This window comes from Melanostigma gelatinosum (genome assembly GCF_949748355.1).
Source record: "Melanostigma gelatinosum genome assembly, chromosome: 13".
Classification (NCBI taxonomy): domain Eukaryota; kingdom Metazoa; phylum Chordata; class Actinopteri; order Perciformes; family Zoarcidae; genus Melanostigma; species Melanostigma gelatinosum.
Window position 1 is genome coordinate 10,274,173 of NC_136646.1, and position 22,058 is coordinate 10,296,230.

General features: G+C 48.4%; 3 protein-coding genes across 5 annotated transcripts; all 3 read right to left on the minus strand.

Annotated features, from left to right (window-relative positions):
* Positions 1-1,711: 1,711 nt before the first annotated feature.
* On the minus strand, positions 1,712-3,930 carry nol12 (nucleolar protein 12). Its single transcript, XM_079282571.1, has 6 exons — positions 3,789-3,930; positions 3,092-3,197; positions 2,942-2,990; positions 2,702-2,847; positions 2,458-2,555; positions 1,712-2,142 (listed from the first exon to the last, which is right to left on the minus strand). The coding sequence occupies exons 1-6, from the start codon at positions 3,896-3,898 to the stop codon at positions 1,932-1,934; spliced, it is 720 nt and encodes a 239-aa protein (XP_079138697.1). The 5' UTR covers positions 3,899-3,930; the 3' UTR covers positions 1,712-1,931.
* Positions 3,931-4,619: 689 nt separating this feature from the next.
* Positions 4,620-18,029, minus strand: srebf2 (sterol regulatory element binding transcription factor 2). 3 transcript variants are annotated; one of them, XM_079281912.1, is made up of 20 exons: positions 17,755-18,029; positions 14,416-14,765; positions 13,666-13,855; positions 13,329-13,492; positions 12,982-13,134; positions 12,606-12,887; positions 12,378-12,492; positions 12,150-12,301; positions 11,789-11,993; positions 11,509-11,684; positions 10,890-11,139; positions 10,603-10,772; positions 10,314-10,485; positions 9,735-9,852; positions 9,511-9,620; positions 9,020-9,152; positions 8,608-8,779; positions 7,961-8,137; positions 7,013-7,124; positions 4,620-6,746 (listed from the first exon to the last, which is right to left on the minus strand). In XM_079281912.1, the coding sequence occupies exons 1-20, from the start codon at positions 17,843-17,845 to the stop codon at positions 6,532-6,534; spliced, it is 3,507 nt and encodes a 1,168-aa protein (XP_079138038.1). In that variant the 5' UTR covers positions 17,846-18,029; the 3' UTR covers positions 4,620-6,531. The 3 variants fall into 3 exon arrangements, with proteins under 3 accessions (XP_079138038.1, XP_079138037.1, XP_079138036.1); XM_079281911.1 differs by having other exon boundaries at positions 12,982-13,152; XM_079281910.1 differs by having other exon boundaries at positions 12,594-12,887; positions 12,982-13,152.
* Positions 18,030-18,800: 771 nt separating this feature from the next.
* On the minus strand, positions 18,801-21,988 carry LOC306786958 (uncharacterized protein). The gene is made up of 2 exons (XM_079281913.1): positions 21,854-21,988; positions 18,801-21,395 (listed from the first exon to the last, which is right to left on the minus strand). The coding sequence occupies exon 2, from the start codon at positions 21,373-21,375 to the stop codon at positions 19,438-19,440; it is 1,938 nt and encodes a 645-aa protein (XP_079138039.1). The 5' UTR covers positions 21,376-21,395; positions 21,854-21,988; the 3' UTR covers positions 18,801-19,437.
* Between the last annotated feature and the right edge of the window lie 70 nt (positions 21,989-22,058).

Consider the following 22,058-nt stretch of genomic DNA (forward strand, 5'->3'; position numbering starts at 1 on the left):
AGTACTTAATTCTTTCTCCTTGACTTAGCATACGTCAGTGTCAAACTACTTCACTTGTGACTTCTAATGCTCTCATCTTCCTCCAGCTCATCCCATCACTCAGCACATATTCTACTCTTGTTCCCACCTCTACCCCCCCCCCCCCCCCCCGTTACCTAGCTACTGGGTTCATCTCCCTCCCTCTTCCTCTCTTCTGTCCTACCTTGCTGCTGGTGTCTCTTTCCTCTGCCTGCGATGGGATCGGTGTTAACGGCACACCGTTGCCTGATCCGATCCCAGTGTCGGTCCCAGCTTTAGCCCCAATTCCAGCCTCCGCTGTGGACTTCTGCTGTGGCAGTGCTGCCTCTGCGCCGGCGTGCAGGCGCCTCTGACGCAGGCATTCGTGGCAGCGGGAGGGGTCGAAGATGTTGGGCTGGAACTTGGGGCAGATGGGCTCATCGCCAGAGAGGGGCATGGTGAGGCCGGAGGGGGAACCTGCGCAATCATCGCATCCCTCGGAGAAAACTGGGAGACAGCAGCAAAGGGGTCAATGAGGAACATCACAATATAAAACAAATAGTAGCAACTATGAGTATGAATTAAAGACTTCTGTGTGCGACTTATACATTAGAAATGTGTTGCACCTATTAAACCACTTAAAAAAAGTATAGCAGTGTTATGTGCTGATGCAAAAATACATGAAATATAAGAACGTATTTTCAGAGCATCCTCCACAACATGGAATAAGAAGGGTAAAATAGGACTAGGACAGTTTTGAGAATAAAAGCACCCTGTCTGCTGGTGAGCCTGGCTGTGACACCACATTACAGAGACACATGTAAACACAGAGCAGCAGCTCTGAGTGAATACTAAACAGGATCTTTTACTTCACGGTTCATGGAAGATCCAAAGCAGAAGTGTTTCCGTAGGTGATGACTAATCACACTAGAGATAATGAAACACAGCCAGACTGTCAAAGCTCCCCAGAGTAGCATTACTACCAACCACATGCTCTGTAATCTACCTTCATTTACAAGCTGCACGGCCTCTATACATTAAATGAACCAATTAAGATCAAGAGTTTAAATATGAACTTTTAAAAACAGTAGCGTTTGATATAAAAAATCATAAGAATTGATGAGCATTACCTGACGAGAGGCTCCCGCTGTCAGCTCCACTTTGAGTAAGTCATGAAGAGTCGGAGGATAAGCTGCCCATCAGACCCCCCATCAGGCACATGTGTCCTCTTCCCGCATGCTCTCTATCCTCCCGAGCTGCCAAACCCTCAAATCCATCCGATTGGCTGCTCCGACAATGAGTGAAACTGAAGCAACCATGACAGCCATGGTGGCTCTCAGTTAACACAGCGGTGGCCCTGAAGCACACGCGGACCCAGAGCCAACACGGAGGCGGTGGCCCGCCGGTCCCACTACTGTGCGGCTGTATTAAATATCACGGGCTTTAGAAAGCGAAATGAAACGCTCATGCTAGGGACAGCTGGCACACGCTGGCTCAGGTTAACGTAAATAAATAAACACTGGTGAGGTGTAGGTTCAACATACGTTCAAACTACTGGCTGTGTGGGATAAGGTTCTCGGTTAAGGAGCACACAGTTGATTTCCTGATGTTCTGGAGAGGATGTTGACGACAGCGTCAGCCTTCCTATTAAACAATAGCAAGAAAAGAATTCCACACTGACAGCTTGAGAGATGTGGCTGCATCACAAAGTCACTTCTTAGCAAGATTTATGTTTTTATTTGATGAAAATGAAAGGAAATACACTTCAGTTTGTATATACGATCAAGCAATAAACACTACAAAAAACAGTTTGAGCACAAGTTGTTTTTAAGAGGCAGGTACACTGGAAATGCTGCGATAGACGGTCCAACACGACCGAGTTCCACATCAGCTTGAGTTCATTTTACACTCTTCGCAGCGTATACACATCCTGCTCAAACACTGGAGCGATGATGCACCTTTTTCCCAGTCAGTCGACGTCTCTGCCACTTGGTGGTCCTCCCGCTTCTACTTTTACTCTCTGTGGCGGTCTGTTTCTTGTCTGTCTGACGGCCGCCTCGTCCGCCTCGGCCACCTCGGCCTTCCTGCTTCCCTTTCCTCTTCTTGCAGGTGAAACTGCTGAGGGACGACGTTAGGGAGCGGATCCTGTAGCAGCGGGGGAGAGACACAAAGAGAAATGCAGCTGGACTGAGAGAGGGGCTGGAGGAAGACGGGCAGACATCTGAAGACCGCCGCTACGTCACCACTGTATTGTTGGGGCGTACAGCGCATTTAGCAACACTCACACTACCTGTGCATTCCTTAAAAGACCAGTTGATCAACCCTTTAGCCTGTAGATGACGTCAGAAACCAAAGTGATGTCTGGCCAAAAGCCAAAATACCTAAAGTATTCAAGTTGTCACAGGAAAAACTGGCAACACTTATGAGAATATGAAGAGACCTGCGTGATGAACAGCTTACTTTTTGTTCATGACTGCATTCCTGGATTTTCTAGGCATCGCTGGTGTTTCCTCCTGCTGTTCTTCCCCCTTTTCTTCGTCCTCGCACTCCCCATTATCCTGGAAAGCAAAGATCCTCTTTGTTAATTACATTTAATTGCCATCAGTTACATTCATAGCAACCATACCGAGCTATAAGCAATAAAACCGGCATAAGTTGGCCTGATGAAAAACACACGCGAGATGACTCGAGGATTACTGTTTACCTTGTTTGCGGTGGGTCCGAGCAGGTGAGCCCCTGTGAGGTCAAGTTCACTGATGGTTGTGACGGTGACGGTGTGGTTGGGGTGATCGTACTGCACAGACTCCGTTGTAGCGGTTATCACATCTTCCAGATCGTCTTCAGCCTCCTCTGAGCGACGGGATCGAGTGAGGAAACAACAACAACAATAAGCACAGAGTCTCAGCAGATCGATCAGCGATAAGACTTCTGCTTTTGAACTTACCGAGAGCGTCCGTCCTCTCCTTCAGCTGCCTTATGTATTCCTTATGCCTCTGAAAGCAGACAGCCAGACATGTCATCAGTGCACTGTTTCCTTATGTGCTCCTGCCACCAAAACAGATTTGAAGTCTGCGCTCTTTCACTTCACACTTACTTCTACTCGGACTCTGATCTGCTCTTCCTTGATTTTCTTTCGAATTTCTGCCAATGCTGCTTTCCTCCTTTCCACCTTTCTTTTATGGAAACCTGTTAGATAGTCCCTGCCAGAGCAGAAGAGGAAGACGCTTGAGAACCCAGTCACCATTTCATTCTCTACCGGTTTGTCTCGCATTATGGATACATACAACAGCGATTATAATAGAATCAAACGTGGCTTGGTGCATTTTATTATAATGAAAACTCATATTTAGAAATCTAATTAACATCTTGGTCAGTGGAGGTTTTGAAGTTAATGTGTCAGTAACTAAATAAACTCATAAGGAATGAATGATGGCTTAGAACAACACCACGAAGCTTCAATAGTGTGTATTTCAAAATGTTTAGGCTGGTCGTAGGAATGTGACGAACGTTACTGAGCTTCCTATAACTCCGAATTATTAAGTTTTGTAAAAGCTATAATGCGCATGCCCCATAAACCTGGTGATATTTTACAGTATCTGCACTTGCTTGGTTTGATTCTGTCATTAAAAAGTTACATATAAATAGCGTGGATAGAGTTGCAATGCTTTTCAAAGTAATACAAATACTTGGGAGAAAGCCAACCTGGAGTGCTAACCTAAGAGTTAGGGCTAATGCTCAGATGCTAGCTAACATTTCCAATTCAAAACACTGTCATCAGTCGAATAACTTACTGTCTGTCCTTGTCGTCAAACGAAACGATGCATTTGTTTTCTCTTTTCTTGGACCCGGGGTTTGATTTACCCTTTTTGGACACATTGTGTGGCTTTTTAGTGTTCTTCATATCGCACACGTGAGTTTACCCTCCAGCACTTCCGGCTTCTGGTATTGAGGAACTAGTGATTTAACTATGTCCGACTAGAAACACGTGGATAACTCTGATAGGTTCCGCACGGCACAAACATTTAGGTCAAAGTAATGCTTTTGTTGGTTCAGACTGTACAGTTGGTGTAATCACATGTCACCTAAAATAAATACCCTGGTTCATAGACTTTATGCTGCTGTTTAAATGTAAACTATTGATAGAATGATGCATTTGATATCAGGTCAACTTATCTTATTGAGATGTGAATAAAAATGAATTTAATGCTACTTCAAATTAGGTAACACGGTCTGTATTCCTGTTAATCATGATATGACTGCCTTTACTCTTTATTCCTTTGCCCGTACATTTTATATTTTCTAATTTGCTACTTGTCCACTGTCCTGTCTCCTCTGACAACTTTAAGGCAATCCCTCCAAGTGGCAGGGCCTCGTTATGTATCCAAACCACGCCACCACCAGCTGGAGTGTTTCATTTACACCGAGGTGTCCAGTGCTCATCACACAAAGAGAGTGTGTGAAAGAGGACACCAATAAACTTCAGAGTTATCAGATCTACACTGGCGTTCACACCCAGCCAACACCCATGTTTAGATGAAACCTGCTCTGTCTGTTTCTTCTGTTTCACTGCATCCACGTCCAGCATGGCACCTCCAACACTGAAAGATCACATACACACCAAACACGGTCATGTGTCGTTTTATTACAAAGCAAACATCGAAATGAAACACAGAAAGTCAGACAATAAAACACATCAAGGGGAAAGACAAAAAAAACAAAAAACTATTGTAACATAATTATAATGACTCCAGCACTGCTTTACTCTTTGCACACTTTTACTAGTCAGGAAAGACAATCTACACCGATAAAAATATATTCAGGACTCTTTAGGTTGCTAACTTACACCTTTGGTTGACCTGGAAGACAGAGTTCTAATAGCATTCATGTGTGTTTGCCTGCATTTTAAAAACAGCAAAAAAAAAGAGTGAGTCTAAAACGTCAGGCTAATTGCTTAAATGCGGGTTTCGTTAAAAATCTTCCTATTAAAGAGTCTGTGTCTGATCTAGGCTGCCGTTATCGATACAAAACAATAACGACATAACTGCCGATAAAAGCATTTACAGCAATATTACATTACCTTTAAATAAGAAACCCAGAGCACAGAAACAGGAATGACAGAAGTGCCTTCTGGTGTGTAAGTCAACAATTACAAAAGAAAAAGCTAATTGAACAAAGACCTCTCAAAGATACAACTCCCCCATCATTCCACATGTGATGAAACATAATAAAATAATTCTTTACATCACGTCAAGGCCATTTTGCTTGAGAGCTTTACATCAAAAGGTGGACATCACTTCCAAAAGAATAGCTTCACTTTTATCGCTGCGGTCGGCCCCTTTTTCACTCGGATATACGCTCAAGTGATACGCCAGCCAGCATCTAGAGCTTCTGACACTCGACGCCTGTGGACTCGAAAGGCGGCTGACAAGGATGGTTTTTTCCCCTCTTGGAGGCCACAGCACGTATTCGATGGTAAAAAGATGTTCAGTTGGAGTATCACTGTGAGGCAGCTGACCTCGCTCTCCCGGTCAGAGCTTCTGACAAGAAACCGTTACGTTCTCTCTCTTCAACACGCGTGTCCTCTCAAGCAAAAGTACGGACTTCCCCTTTCTACTCCTGTTTGTCTGCATATGTACAACCTATATACAATCACATTGTGAGCTTGAATGCAATTCATTTAATATGGAATATGTAGAAGCATCTGTGCGAGTGTGAGTCTTGTGTGACTGTCTAACTATCGCTCTGGCGGTTTTCTGCAGCTGCAAATCAAATTCCTAAAGCAACCGTGCTGCTGCATCCTAAAGTCTAAAGGACAGCGAGGTTATTAGAATGACGCTGCACAGGATTGAAGCGTCACTTCAAAACGGTCACTTGTTTCATATTCAGGATAACCGGCGCAGTGCTTCAGCATCCTATTTTGCGCCACAGTACAACGTACAGTGTGTATGAGGTAGATAAGAAAGAGACACTACTCAGCGCTGCATGTTTGAAAGCGAGCTAAATCCAGCCATCTGCATCCCACAGCACAGCCGTGCTCAACAGACTCCCGACGCCCCTTAACCCAAGCGCGCAAGTCGTCGCAGCGCGCACATCGCCGTGTTGCCAATAGTGATCGTACAGCCCGGTATCCTCCAGCCAATCAATGCGCTGCTGCACTGCGTTCATTTAAAACAGCTATTAGATAATGGTCCCTTTTCCCTTTGGGGCACATTTAACCTGATGTTCCTTGTTGTGTAGCGTTTTTGTTAAAAGTTAGGCAGGAAGCCAGCATGGTACCCTTAACGGCCAGAAGGTGGCATGATTGTGCTGCAGCAGTGAAACTAAGCATCAGAGAGGCGCTAATGTTGAGCCTGCAGTGTGGATACAGAGACAAAACCAGCTGTCTGCGTGTTGTGTGTGACAAATGGGGACAGAAAAGTCTTAAATGTTGGTGGATGAGTAGCCTGGTTTATATCTTTGTATGTATGATGGTAAATTACACAGTTTGTTGTATTGTGAGTAGCCCTAATGCGTGTCAGTGTGTGTGTTGTGTGTTCAGGAGGCAGCGATGGTTGTGCCCCCGCTGAGGCGCAGCAGGATCTGCTGGCAGTCCTGCAGGGAGCGACGGTCTCCCACCCGCTCCAGGGTGCGCTTGGCCTCGGCCAGCAGGCGGGCGCGATGCCCGGGCGGGGTTAGCAGCGGCATGGGCAGGTGGCGGCAGGCCAGCAGGATGGCGTGAGCCCGCTCCCTCTCACCCAGGACGCAGTCACCTTCGGACGGGAGCGGGGAAGGGGGGGGGGGGGAAGAAAAGTGGAGGTTAGGGTCCATTGCGTGAGTGTGTGTGTGTGTGTGTTAATACTGGGTCGTGTTGCCCTCTAGGACTGTTTCGCCATTAATAGTTAACATTAAGAACGACCACAAGGGAACTCATCCTGAGCCGGCGGTCACGGTGAACTTCCACTCGGAGTTTGAGTGAGACTACGATTCTGTAACCACGGCGATGAGGTCTGTACTTAAACCAATGAGCCTCTCTTACCGGCTGTGTAGGAGTTGTGTGTCCTGCGTCGGAGGTTGTGCTCCAACAGCTGGTGTGTCCTTGTGGGGCTGGCTCCAGCCATCAGCCTCACTGTGGTCTCATGGAGAAACACCTGCAGAATAACAAAAAAAAGACAAAACAAGAAACACACAAACATCAGAGCAGAAACACAACACAGAAAACTACCCAGTGATACCTACAAGAAACCTTCTGCCGTTGATGTAAAGCGCCTCACACATCGAGTGGTCTCGCACCAGAACCTCATGAAACGATGCAGCTCATGTGGTCCTTAAGAGTCTCGCACGAGTCGAGACAGAACAAATGAGCAGCAGCCGCTGCGAGAGCAGGAGCTGTTGAAGACCCTCTGGCTTCAGTAGTGGCTGCTCCAGTAAATCTTACAAGTATGATTGATGATATTTTAAACGACTGGGAGATTTCTGCAGCTGGCAAGAAGCCGGAGAGAACTTGATTTCCTGGGCTGATACAGTAAATGCAATATTATCCCGAACACGATTAGCAGGTCCCAGCTGATTTGTGGGAGTTACGATCAGTGCGGCGCAGAGCTTGTGTTAACTTGACATGCCGGCAACACATTGTGGGTGTCATTGCTTTGGCTTATCAATGTTATATCATCATACATTGTTTTATTATTCCCTGTGAAAGCTAATTTAACAACTAATCTAACATCTTGATTTGGGCATTTGTCCATGACAATAAATACACGAGCAGTAAATGAACCAATAACATGAATATACTGCTTAATCTAGAATTCCCTGACTCTTGCGTTGTCAGTTTGTAAGAATTTAAGCTTCAATGTTGTTTCTCATCCTGCACTTGTTTCTTGCAGATTACGACACTTTATACGGTGTATAAATATATAACGTACACAGTTCTGAACTCTACTGACTTGTAATCTCTTGCCAATTCCTGGTCTATTCAGGGACGTACCTTGTGTTGCGCCTGTCTGTAGCACTGCGTGAGCTTTCGGAGCGCGCTGAGGTCCCTCTGGAAACCAGCCAACTGGGATCCAGGGGCCGGGCCAGGTTCCCCATTACTGCCGCCTCCCCGCTGCCACAAACTGGTCCTCAAGGTAAGCAGCAGGTCGCAGATCAGCAGCTCCACCCCCTTTGTGGAAGGGAAGGAAGACGAAACGGTCAAAGTGCTGTTTATACAACTACAACCGACCCCCACATCATCACCAGCTCTTCTCAACCCAACGTGCACGCTTAAAACGGAAAAGGCAACACCGTGACATTCAGTGGCGTCTCATGTCGAGTGGTGGGGTGTGTAGCGGGTGCGTGCAGATTGGGGAGGCCTCTGTACTGCACTGCAGACACATTGCACTCGGCTTTAAGGATCATGCAATGCAACTACAATGCACCACAGCCACCTCCAGCCACCCACACACTCTCACACACACACACACACACACACACACACAGCCCCACGTCAGCCTGTCCCCAACTGAGCATGCAGTGTGTCTGCATCAGAGTTAAGATGGTGTCTGTGACATGTGTGCGTGCAAGACAGCAGACAAGATCACGTAACAGGTCTGAAGGAATTAAGGGCGCTGCGAGGGATGCTTTGTGCAATACCTTGTTCAGCCAGTTGCCGGTCTGGGCGACGGGCACCGAGATGCTGGAGCGCAGGTAGCCGCTGGCTCTGTCGCAGTGGGACAGGTAGGCTATCGCGCCCTCTCCCTTCAGAGGCGGCAGGCTCATCTGGACCGCCTTGCAAAGCAGCAGCACAGCCTTGGGCAGAGGGTGGCTGAAACAAGAGGACAGTCAGCGTGGTTCCTTTACAACAGAGATGAATGTTTGTTATCATCCTTCAGTTGAGTCCATCTTAGATGTTTGTAATCTACACAAGTTAGAGAAGGTTTAAAGATGATCTCGTTATGACTTCCATGTCTATGAATCACAGACATGATCTGGATTTTCTTGTCGGAGCTTAAAAGTTTTTTTCATATCTAAACCGACTGAAACTAGTTTTTTTCACTTCACTGACTCAAGAGTGTGCAGAGCCCTCGGCATCCGCTCCGCTTCTGCCAACAGTGACCTCACGGCGACATCATCGCCCTGCAGCCAATGCACGCTGGCCTTCAGGACCAAAGCCCACCAACGACTCACTGGGTCTTTCACTGGCAGGAAGAAGAGAGGGAGATTATGTAGAAATTAAAAAAACAACACGGACAAACTACCTCGTTGTTGCTAATTAACGTCCTCTCAACAGATCGTCAATGTGTTCATATCCATTGCAAGTCATTCATTACCACAAATCAATGACTGCAAGTGTTATCTGTGATAATCCGATAAAAAGTTAATCCCAAAAGTGGTCGTCAGTGTACGGTACAGAAAATCCCTTCATGCTGACAGTAATAACTCTGATGGCTATCTGGTTAATACGCAGTAATGAGAAACAGAAATCGCAAACAACATCTGATGTGATTCATGCTTTATCGTGGTTGGACAGGCCTGTTCTCCTCATGCTATTCATACCTGGAGTGGTGGTGTGATTAGGAGGAGTCGAGAAGGGAGGAGGAGGGGACGGAGAGTCCTCCGTACAGCTGTTTAGCAGCTGGAGGAACTCCAGGGCGCTGGAGAACTCCCTGAAAGAGACGCAGATCAGAGAAAAAGAACAGATCCGGGGGGGGGGGGGGGGGGGTTGAGTCATGAATTCGCATCAAACCGGTGGAAACGTCGCTGGTGCAGCCGGGCCTTACCCAGAGTCGCTGTTGCGTTTGCCCGCTTCAGAGTCGCTCTGCGGCTGGATGAGAGTGTGAACGGCTCTCTCCAAAAGCTTCCTGCAGAAGCAGCGGTGCAGCTGGGCGATGGGGTCAGCTGGGGGAAGATCAAGAGGGAAACAGAGAAATCATCAATATTCACTCAAGGTACATAAAGCTCAAGACAATGCAACAACGATCTGTGAGCCAACACAGCTAATTGAGCCGACATGATTGGGTGTGAGATCCATCCATCTATTTTCAAATGACTACCAGGGCCCGTCTCAGATTTTAGTATCATCGCTGGAAATAGATAGCTGGAGTAATACTCGCAATTAAAGATGCAATTAAATCGTTTCATTTAAAAATATTCGATTTCCTTCCTCTAGCAGTGGGATTGAGACTTCTCTAAAGGAGCTCGATGTCCCCTAAAAAGCACGACGACTTCAGTTTATCTTGTGTCGTTTTGGATTTAAAATTTAAAAAAAATGAATATAAAAACAACCAGAAAGATGAAGTGAAAGAACAAAAGAACGGCAGAAACACATAAGTATGAGGAGGCCTGTGTCTGTGTCATACTCGGGTCTCTCTGAGAAGTGTACACCCCGTCGCTGCTCTCCGACTTCACCGACCAATCACAACTCAGGAAGAACTGCCTGCCCAACGGGGTGAAGAGCCAGCGCAGGCAGTCGGGGATCGGCTTGGTCTCCGACTGGTTGGCCACGCTCTCTGCACAACTCAACAGGTAACCCTGGGAGACGAACACGGAAGAAAAAGATGCTGACGATGGAGAGAAAACTCAAAACGAAGTAAACGCCAGTTGAAACGGCAACAAGACAAGGAGCTGGACCACGTAAAGAAGACTCACAGGCAGACAGGAGAGGTGGTGGCCCAGCACGGTGCGCAGCGCTGTTGCTGCAGTGACGTAGATCTGGGTGAGCTGGGCGGGGGCCATCTTGCCTTGGGCACTCTGGCTGAGGTTGACAGCGCTCAGAGACACGGATAAAGCCCACAGGCTGCTCCGCTGAGGCAGCTTCCCTACACAGAGAGAGAGAGAGAGAACAGAAACCGTGTCATCGTGTTTGAATCTTCATATCAGTCCTTATTCTAACCCGTGTGTGCCGTCCTGCCTGTGCACAGCGTTCAACCGCTCACCTGTGAGCTGCAGCTGGCTCAGCCGGTGGTAAACCAGCGCCGCGTCCTTGGCGCTAGTCCGAGCCTCCTCCCCCTCATGCCTCCCCCCAACCTGATGAACCAGCCAACCCAGAGGAGTGGGACGATGCAAGACGTAGCGAATGAGATTCCAGGACAGCGAGCAGACCAGGTCCAGAGTGGTTGAGGGAAGCAATCGGGTCAAGACGGACAGGCAGGTCTCTAAACTGGCCATTGCCGCTGTGTAATCGCCCTGCAGGGGAAATGGTGAGCTCATCAGTATTCAGCGATTTGAACATAAGCTAAAAATAAAGACTTGCAGGGAACAGGCAGGCTAAACTGAGACAAGAGAATCAAAGCCAATCAGACTGGGCGAAGCGATCTTCGGTTAGTGATGAATCATCACATTTAATTCTCAAAGCACATCCAAAACTGGATCCAATATATTCACACTGTCACATGAAATGTAAGTAGGTTGGTCGTGTTTTCCTCTATTGGGAAATGCGACCACACTCTCTCTTGAGAAGAGCAATATTATGCTGGGGGAAAAAATATTAACAGTGTTCCAAATGGGTTTGTTTAAGACTTCTGACCTCTGACCCCAGGGCTCAGCTTTACTCACCCTGTTGAGGTGCAGGTCGGCCTGTTTGCGATGCCTCCAGAAGGACACCGATTTCGGCGAGTGAAGGGGCGTGACGGGCTCCCACAGGTAGAGCACCCTGACACAACCCCACACCGCCCCCACCCCGCTCAGCACCCACACCATCACCCACGGCAGCAGGCACCGCAGCCAGGAAGCTGGAGGGCCAGAGGAGACGAGACACGTGGGACATTTTAGAATACTTCACAACCACGTATCCTGCCGCGTCTTTTTTATTCCATCACGACTCCGCGCTGCTCACCGAAGTCCTGCGTGTGAGTTGGGAACCAGACCAGCGTTCTGGACGGCCCGTGGCCCGCGGCTAGGCTGGGGCTCCCCGAGGCCTCGGAGCCCAACAAAGATGGCAGCGGGTTCAGGGACAGGCAGAAGAAGGTCAGAGCGCAGAGCAGCAGCCGAGAGCGATCCATCACTCCGACCGAGGACGGATAGTCTGGCTCAACCTTCATCTGAGGGACGTTAAGAGAGAGAACAGGTTTACACTCATCAATAACGACAAATTCAATAAAATCCTTCTCGCTGTGCGCTGGTGGAAAGCTTGAATGCAGCATAAGGAGGACTCCATATCATGAACTACGACCATCCTACAGACTACGGCGTGCTACCTGCTCGTGATCCAGCAAGGGGCTGCCTGGCTCTGAGTCCACACAGTAGGGAGAGAACTGTTGAGGGGAACCAGAACCAGAGTCCGAGGCCGGAGGAGACATCATCACTACTTCCTCTTTCATGTCCACCTCTTCAGACAGAATCACCGTCTCTGAAATGGATGGAGCGGGGGATTAAATGAAATCTCAAGTTGCTACAGATCGGCATTCCTTAACGCAAACACTCACTGCTCTTCTGGCTGCCCATCTTAAGGGCCAGGTTCTCCTGCCGTAGTTTGTGGTTGACTTGCTGCAGGTATTTGATGTAGTCGATGGCCTTCTTCAGCACTCCCGACTTGTGCATCTGTGAAGACATGAGGGAGGAAATTTGACGTTCCAACAACTATCAAGTGCATGAAAAATCTGGGGTTGTATTTATTAATCCAAAAAAAAAGAGGACTGTACCGGTGGGCTAACCTTCGCATCATTGCCCATGACCAGGTCCCTGAGCGCCACGATCTTGTCGTTGATGGAGGAGCGATACCTCTTCTCGATGATGTTGTGCGTCGTCCTCCTCTCGCCCTCCTTCATCACTCCTCCCGGGCCCATTACTCCTCCCATCATCTGGCCCTGATCCATGCTTGACCTGACCATGTTGGTGCAGTGAGAGGAGCCCGGCTGCAGCTGCTTGATGGGCAGTTTGTCTCCTCCTCCCATCATCATGGGGACGGTGGTCAGGATGTTGCCGCTCATCAGCGTCTGGGGACGGAAGTGCGGTCGTTGTCAGTGTGGGAACCCGAAACACGAGCATTATTGGCAACCAAACGGTGATCTTTTCAGGCTGGCTAAATACCGGGACTTGCAGAGCTGTGTTCTGCATGGGCGTAGTCAGGTGGGTGATCCCTGTGGGGCTCTGCATGGTGGACAGAACCTGCGTGCCGTCTGGTTTCAGTGTCGCGAGAACCAGCGAATCGGTCTTCAGAATCTGAGGCTGCTGGACAAGAACCTGATGGAAAGATGCCCCCTAAAGGTCAATGCGAAGTGTTTATGTTTGGTTAAAAGATCAAAACAAATCTGCAGAGCCTCTACTCATCTTTGCATTTACACCAGAAACAAAGGAATTAGTGTACGAGCTATCCGGGTTTTGTTATCTGCCCGTTATTATCAGCTGATGGTCATTACACTGCCGTCTTTACTCACGGGAACTTGCTGCATCTGCTGCATCTGCATGGCGTGGACCGTGGTGGGCGCTGCAGAGAGGGTCTGGATGGTCTGACAGGTTGGGGTCAGAAGTCGCTGGTGTTGAATGGTCATTGGCTGCAGCTGCGGTGACGTCATAATGCTCTGCATGTGTGGTTGGAGGACTGGGAATGGGAGACAAGAGGATGTGTTGATTTGAGACACTGTGGACCCCTGAGAATAAACCACATTAGGACAACAACATGTAACCGTGAAGAGAACGATGAATCTGTCTTAATGTCCTGTAAACTATCTCAAACGTTCGACAGATCGGCCTCCTGTTCCTCTCTTTAGTCACCTTGGAAGCTGGAGCCGGGGCTCTGGTGGCAGATGACGGGGCTCTGGATGAAACGGGACTGTCCGCCGTTGGAGGCGATCATCACCGTTTGGGATTGGGTCTGGATGGGCAGACCCGTCTGGCTGTGGGTCTGAACCAGGGTGTGCACCGGGAAGCTTTGGGTCTGCATGGCGATCCCCTGGGTGTGCATCTGCATTTAAGCAAAAAAACAAACCGCATCTAGTTTCATCTCAACGTGCATTCTCCCCTCGGAGATCGCTGAAGTTTTGATGCAACTCAAAACAGTTTTGCTTGTCTTTTTTTGACGTGCTTGCAAAAAGTTATTTCACTCAAGACAATAAACTATATCTGTCAGGCCGACTACAGTTCTGCTGAGACGTGCTTTACTATTTGTGGGGATGCTGAGCTGGATATCATATTTTACGGTCTGTCAGTACTGTGAATTTCTTCTCCTCTCAGCAGAAGCTTTTTTTTTTTGTATGATAGCACAATAGCAGACAATGAAATCACAGCAGGAGAGGAAACAGCCTGACTCACAACTCCAGCACTCGTCCATCACTGCAGCACTTATAATTCAGACACAGGCAGAGATCCAAAACCTCACCTGGAATACTCTCAACACGCTACAGAACTTTGCATTAATTGAACTCATCCCTTGTAGAATTAACAGCAGTATTACCACCAGTAATAAGAGAGTTATTACTCATGTCAAACACAAGAACTGAGTGTGAAAGTGGTGACAGCTGATACCTGGATGGTGGGCTGGGCCGTGTGTTGGACCACCTTAGGCCGCGGCTGGAGGAGCGGAGGGCTGCGGGTCACCAGTTGCTGCACCGTGGTGATGCTGACGGGGGAGGGAGTCTGTACGGGGGTGAGGGGAGGGGTGAGGGGCATGGACACGGGAGACAGTGTCTGGGCGCAGATGAGGCCGACGGCGGAGCTCTGGTAGACGGCGGGGGCTGGGGTCTTGGGGGTCGGAGGAGTCTGGATGGCGGGGCGCGGAGCGGCGACGGCGCTCTGCACGAGGCCCGCTGGGGTCATCTGATCCTCAAACAGGTCCGGGAAGTCCCCCACCTGGTTGCTGACAAACTGCAGCATCTCTGAGGAGACGGAGAGACAGAAGGGACTTCACGACGCGCCTACCGGCAGTTTAGAAATTAAACATAAAGCTCGTGGGAACAGCTCGGACTTTCATTCAGTGATAAACATGATACAGCGCACGAGGAATATGTCAACATCTTAACAATTCTGTCATTTGAAATGTTTAAATACAGCACAATAATAATAATAATAGACCTTTAAGCTCAGGTCACAGCCACACGCAATACTACAGTACCAAGAAGATAAGAATCTATATATCGCTTTCACAAGTGTCCTTGAAAAGATCTCTTTGATTGATCATAAGGTGGTGAGGTTGCCCCGCCGTCGACCTTGGCCCAACATGTGTGAATGCGGTTTACTGCCAACAGATAAGACCAGTAAAGGCCAGAGAACTGCGCGGACTGGCCTTGAGTTGGCACATGAACACACACAGTAAGAAGCTACTGTTTTGTCCATAAAAGCAGAGAAAAGGTTGCCCTGAAAGCTGAAAGGCCTTCACACGGAGAGCCTTGAAAAGGTGTGCAGCAATCTCACTGATGGCCCCGATAGAAACTGGCCTCAAGCAAACACCAATTATGATGAAAAACTAAGCATTTTCATCTGTTTATTTTAATAATTACATGCATGTATATCGCTTTCAAATGGAGAACAACAAATAATGAAATGCATCACTATCACAGTATAAAGCTATGTATACCGTGATCATTGGTTTCATTTTATTGGGTGTTAACGCCTCTTTAATGTCCGCTCTGAGACAAAAGCAGATGGGCGAAGAAGACACGCCCGTCCATTACTGTGGGAGACACCATGCTGCTCGCTGTCCCTCAGGACTTTGGTACTTCAACACGTTTGACAAATGCACAGGGTCCATATGGTGGCGGCTGCCATGACTTCCATGACTTCCACATCACTGATACTTCCTGTCACCTCTGACCGTCTGTCATCACTTGCTGCATTTCGATATAGCGTATAAAACAATAAAGGTGTTTTTATCTGCTTACATAGCACTCTCTCAGCTGTTGTACAATTTCATGACGATAAAAATACGATTCGATGGTCACGAAATACCAACCGGCGGTTCCTCTGACGGCACTAATGGCTGTGAGAGGATGTTCTGTTGACACCGAGAGGGTCGTAAACAGTGAGAGTACTTCCCAAACATCAGCGATATTCATAACGGCAAAACTACAACAATAACGGTCCAGGTTGAAAATATGCAGAATCATCTTCCCAACAGCCCTGATTGAGTGTAGGAGCTTTTACCAGCCAGTCCTGCACTCGTCACATGGACATGCACACACACATCAACTAGGCAGACACACTAGTGCACATCCATGGGGGGGGGGGGGGGGGGGGGGGGGGGGGGCAGACTGCCAATGACAGACAGGACAAAGCAGCTCTGAACCCCCCGAGGGCTTCAGACAAACTTACATAAAGGGTAGATCCATCGGGGGGGGGGGGGGGGGGGGGGTTCCTAGACGCAGAGAAAAAAGGTTATATAATCAGAGTTGCGGCTGCCAAGAGAATAATTGGGAGAGGAAGAATGTTGTAGATGAATATAGGGTCAACTGCATGAGCATGGGGCCTCTAAGACCTCACACTCAATGAACATCTGAAGTAACCGCATAGAAGAGAGGGCAATCAGACCCATCACTGAAGATCTGAACAAGGCCGGGATGACTACAGCCAAACAATTCTCCCGCATATCATTAGGAAGATGGCGCCTACGATTTCAGGAACTCGGGTCAATGTGTTTCTGCAGTTCTGCCTGACGGGAAAAGTGAACTTATCGATTAGCAGCGGGCCAAACAGGGACAGAGAGAAAGAAGAAAAACTCAAGTGAGGGCCGTCTTTGTTGCAGCTCGCCTGTGAATCCATCAGTCCATCCTCAGTTGTCATTTCTCTCTCTCTCAGTCACAATCTGAACATGTAATCTCACAATGATTATGTGAGATTACATAAATGTGGTTGAGGGGGGAGGAGGTTCTCTGCCAACTCTGTCCAAGGGCCCTCTTTGAAAAGACAATTAACACCCCAAACCAAAGGCAGGAAGAGGTTCTGAAGTGGTTCATAAGCCTGCGTGCAGTAAGTATCATTACTGTTTGTTACATCATCTTGTTAAGTAGTTGTTTACACACACTGCTGTGCCCACTAGTAGGCAAAAAGACAGGGTTCCACCTTCAAACCATGTTTATCTCTCTCACGCATGCACACATCAGTCCGGTCTGGTGATTTGGCATTCAGTAAAATTCCACCCAAATGGAAATCTGGTGACTCTGCACTGGACCAGCGTTTCACCAAAAGCCCAGTCCTTTCAGTGGGTGCCAAAGGGCGAAACTTGTTTTGATAAAAGAGAGAGCTTGGATCAGGGATGCTGTTCGCTGAGAGCGCTGACTGGATCTCTACAGAGATGTTGTCCCACAAACTCAGCTCCATGATTCTGCAGAATAAGCTTGGAAAGAATATGCTGAAAAGAGGTCTTCTTCACTTAATTTAGTAGGGAAGTCATGAAGTCTAGATAGTTAAAAATCTAAATGGCTCATCTTATGACTCCTGGGCTCAGGGTGAAAACACACTCACGCTTGATCAGCAGGTTGCATTCTTGTGTCTCCAATGAATGCAACCTCTCACTGACACCCACCTCAGCCTCGAGTGGAAAATAACACTCTGCCTGGGAATTACCTCATTTACTGTTCCATTGATGGCAAAAGATGATGCTTGTACATCTATATATAAAAATCGTACTGACCCAAGCAACAGACACATGCATCAGTGTACATTTTACAAACTTATAGGAACCGTAAGGCTGATCATTCTTAACCTCCTGAGTACTTTGGCTACTGTGTCTTGTGCAGCCTTCATACATAAACAGACCTCCTCAGCTCGCTCAGCATGGATGAGCATCTCGCAGAGCTCACAGCGGAAACAGGCCGACACTAACTTAGCAAACAACACGTTAACAGTGTTCGCGGTGACATAACCACTCACCGTCGATGTCTCCCAAGGTGAATTCGTCCCCTAATTCCGCGAGCGTCGGGTCCATGTTCTCCATGGAGGAGATGTACTCTCCGCTGTCCATCCCGTCCGTTCGCACCTCGCCTCCCCGGCTTTCACCGGAGGGTCGCGAGGGGGGGGGAAGAAGACAAGGCCCGCAGGCTATTCTGTGGACACCTTTATCGAACAGAGAGGATTATTGTTGTCCGGAACAACCGTGAGACAACGCTAAAGCCTCAGGAGAGGCAGACAACGACGTCGATAAACTAGTTCACCCCGATACACGGTTAAGTCGTCGCCATCTTGCTTTACGCTCGTTACGTCATTCACAAACATACTCTGTGGCTCAAAGCGGGCTCTGATTGGTCAACGCGGAGCTGTTGTTGTCATGAGACCAGTCATCATTGTCCAATGACAAGGCCGCGTTTGCCGTGGTCTGATAGTACGTCAACCATCAGAAGCTTCTGTGTCATTTGAATAAACCGCGCCCCCTGTCGTCATGAAGAGAGCTGAGCTCATTAGACAAATAAAGCACCTCAAAAGCAATAATAACCACATGAATCAGCAGATAACATTAAATAAATACTGGAGGCACGGTAATTCAAATGATAAGCATTTTACTCGTCTTATGCAATACTCAACATTGTTTCCATAATTGCAGATTGAATGTTTTGTGTTCAATAAAAATGCTAAAACCGTATAACATTATTTACAAGTTCACTTACTGTCCATCCAAAGAGTTATTGATTTTCACCACTTTCATGCACACAAAAAGTATGCTTCAGGTTAGGTGTTTTAAGTTTTACTTAAAGTGAAAATAAATGTATATCAGCCGTTAAAAAAGGTTTAATACAGATGTAAAAATATAATACAAATATAGGTGAATTATTAATGTGTGCACATAATTCAACCATCAGTTCTAAGGTATAGTGGATTTAAAAAGTCTCACAAAAATAAACATGTTCTTGTGGTCCTTTCATAATAAAATCAAGTGACACAGCTGACATGAAATGAGGACAAAGCATTCACTGAAAGAAGAATTCTGACTAGTTTTTGTTTATTTCACTGCAACAAAGTCAACACTGAGCTGTTGATACATTTACAGTACAAGTTGAAATCAGGTTGTTCAAAACTAGTGTTAATACTTAACTGCATCACTCTGGTAACATATTACAGGATGTGAAACACTGCAAACACAACCACCCACTGTCATCTGCCAGTGCAAACACTTCAGGGTATAAATCACACTGCAGACACTTTTGTTCATTTACAACCCCCATTACTGTGATGAGTAAGCTTAATTGCACAAACACATTGTCTTCATGCTCAGTGGCTCTTCTTCAGAGAGGGCAAAAGATTTTTACAAAGTCAAATTGAAATCAATATCGCTCATTCCGCTGAGCTCACACTGCTGAACTGTGACCGACATTTTCAGCGGCCCAGTTTCCACAGAATTGTCTCTTTGTTTTTATTATATGTTTGAAGACATGACGTCGTGTTGAAAACCAACCAGCTGGGAGATGAATAACAACCGCATACAAATTGACCAAGTCTTTATTAGTCAGCCCACACAGCATTGCAAATGTCACTGAACCAATTCACCAGCCTCAAACTGCTCCAACCCAAATTCTGCAATTACAATTCCTGCTCTCTGTTATCTTTTGTAATTGCATTTTTTCATTTGTTCCAGTAGACCTCATACGACTTCTTCTCTGTGAAACTGGCTTCCGTCGTTCCTGTGCCACATCGTATTCTTTCCTTTACCACCTTCACCACCAGGCCACCGGCCAAGGCGATGCCTGCTGCGGCCTTGCCTATCTCAGCCACCGCGGTCAGGATGCGCGTCGATACGGCCACGGTGCCCCAGGGATCTGACGCCACCCTGCTGGCCGCCGATGCCGCACTGGGCCCCGTTAGGCCACACAGGACACCGGGAGACCCAGCAGCCAGCGGGACGTTCGCAGCCATCTCCAGAGCTAAGGCTGCAGCACACTGAGGAGTCCCAGTACCTGCAGCTACACCTCCTACAGCGGCCACTGCCTGCTGCCCCGCTAATGAGGCTAAACTGCTCTGAGCTACGGCGGCATTGGCTACTCCTGCTGATGCAGTTTCAGCACCACCGAGGGCTGCCGTGCTGAAAGCTGCTCCCTCCAGGGCCACGCTTAAAGCCGCCCCCGCTCCCATGGTGCCTCCCACACCTGCGGCCACCCCCACTGCGGAGGCCCCTATCACACTAACCTGCCCCAGGGCCTCCAGAGCACCCTCCCCAGGACTGGCGGCTTCAGCACCGGCGATGGCTCCGACGGAACCCCCCAAAAGTCCACCTGTCGCTGCCCCCAGAGCCACTGCAGTTTTCCCCGAGGCTGCCGCCACTATGGCCCCCACGGCCTTCCCCACACCTGTGCCTCCCGCTACAGACATCCCGGCGAACTGACTCGCAGCAAAACCCACCGAGTTCCCCATGAGAGACGCCCCGGCCGCAGCTGCCAAAGGGGCAGCCGCCCCAAACACCGCCCCCACCACCATGCCCGTGGCTCCAGCAGCCACCAGGATCTTCACTCTCTCCAGCACCTTAGCAGAGAGCGCAGCCTCCCTCCTCACGCGACTCAGGGACGAATGGACAGACCTGCTCGCAGCCCTGCGCCGGCCTCTGAACTGGTCCCTGCAACGTTCAGCTCCGTCTCTCAGGAAGCTGAAGGCGCTGCCTCTGCTCTCCTCTGACCACCTCTCCACCCTAAAATCCTCATCCTTTCTTCTCTCCAACTCCCTCCTCCTGACCCCTTCTGATCCTCCATCGGTGCTCTCCGCTCTGCTACACTCCAAGTCACACTTTCTTCGTTTCGCAAGTTCTTCCCCCTCTGCTGGCCCTCGCTCCCTCAGCATCCTTCTCTGCTCCTCCCTGATGGCCGCTTCTGCTTCTAAAAACATGGCGTTGGTATAAAACCCTTCTCTAGTCTGCTTCGCCATCTTGTCCACCTTCTTTAGGAGTCCTTTAACCTGTGCTGAGTAACTGGAGTTTTTGTTGTTAAGTACATGGTACCTGCCCCCACACCTGTCAATCAAAGCCTTAAGCCCAGCAGGTGCCGTCTCCCTCAGGTAATCCTTGATCCCTAAGTCCTCCAGGTCATCACCTCTGGTGAAAAGAACCACCGTGTGGTGACGGAGTGCATCCTCCCCAAATATCTTGGTCAACTCGCAGGCCGCCTGGTTCTCATTGTCTGTATACCGTCCTACCGGCACCACCAGGAGGAAAGCGTGGGGCCCAGGGGCAGAGAGAGACACACATTTAGCTACCTCTGAGTGGATCTGCTCCTCGCTCAGGTGAGTGTCCCCAAACCCCGGCATGTCAACCACTGTGACTCTCCTCGTCCTCCTCTGTGGGACAGTCTGTCCATCCTCCTCCTCCTCAGCATCCTCTCCCTCTGCGAGCTCAGCGCTCCCAAGCTGGCAAACCTGGGTGACAGAGCTGGCGCTGATCTGTGACAGGAACTGCCTCCGGCCCAGGATGGTGTTTCCAGACGCACTCTTGCCAGAGCCGGTCTTTCCGATGAGGACCAGCCTGAGTTCTTCAGTCCATCTGGTGTCAGAGGCTTCTCCTTCCTTCTCACCCTCCATATCAACTGGTTGCCTCTTCTCTGATGGGAACACAGCACAACAGAAAGTGTCTGTCACTTACTGAGACTACATTTACTTTAGATCGTCTCACTGCAACAACATGAGCTGATGAAGACAACACAAGCCTCGCTTCGTGTTAAAAGGGCAGAGTCAGTGTTTGAACGGACGGTTCTGGACAGAAGCAAAACGTTTCAACTGAATAGGTTAGCTAACAGCTAGCTAGCGTTACTCACTGGGTGCGTAGTTATGTTTATAAATCAAATATTACCAAATGACAACAAACCAAAAATCAGAAATCAAATGCAAAGATCAAGTTTAATCCAAAACGCAACGCTGTGGCCTCTGCTATGTATTATAAAGCTAACGCTAGCTAGCTAACTTAATATCACACGGCCAAAAGCTAATTCCACAATAACAAGCCAGCTAGCTGCTAATTTAGGACGAAAACAGCAACTATGACGAGTAAACGTCCTCTTACCAGAGTCCGCGTTATTAAACACTCAGTTTGACTAACAGAGGTCGTTTCTTCTCTCCATTCGAGCTTTAACTTCGTTTTCCTCTTCGTGTAGCTGCAGTTACATGTTGGGATCAGCTGTTCAACATAAATATAAACATTGGACTTTAGTCCGTTCGGTGACGGCCCGCCCTCTGTTGGCTGATCTGTACAACTAGCTGTGACGCGC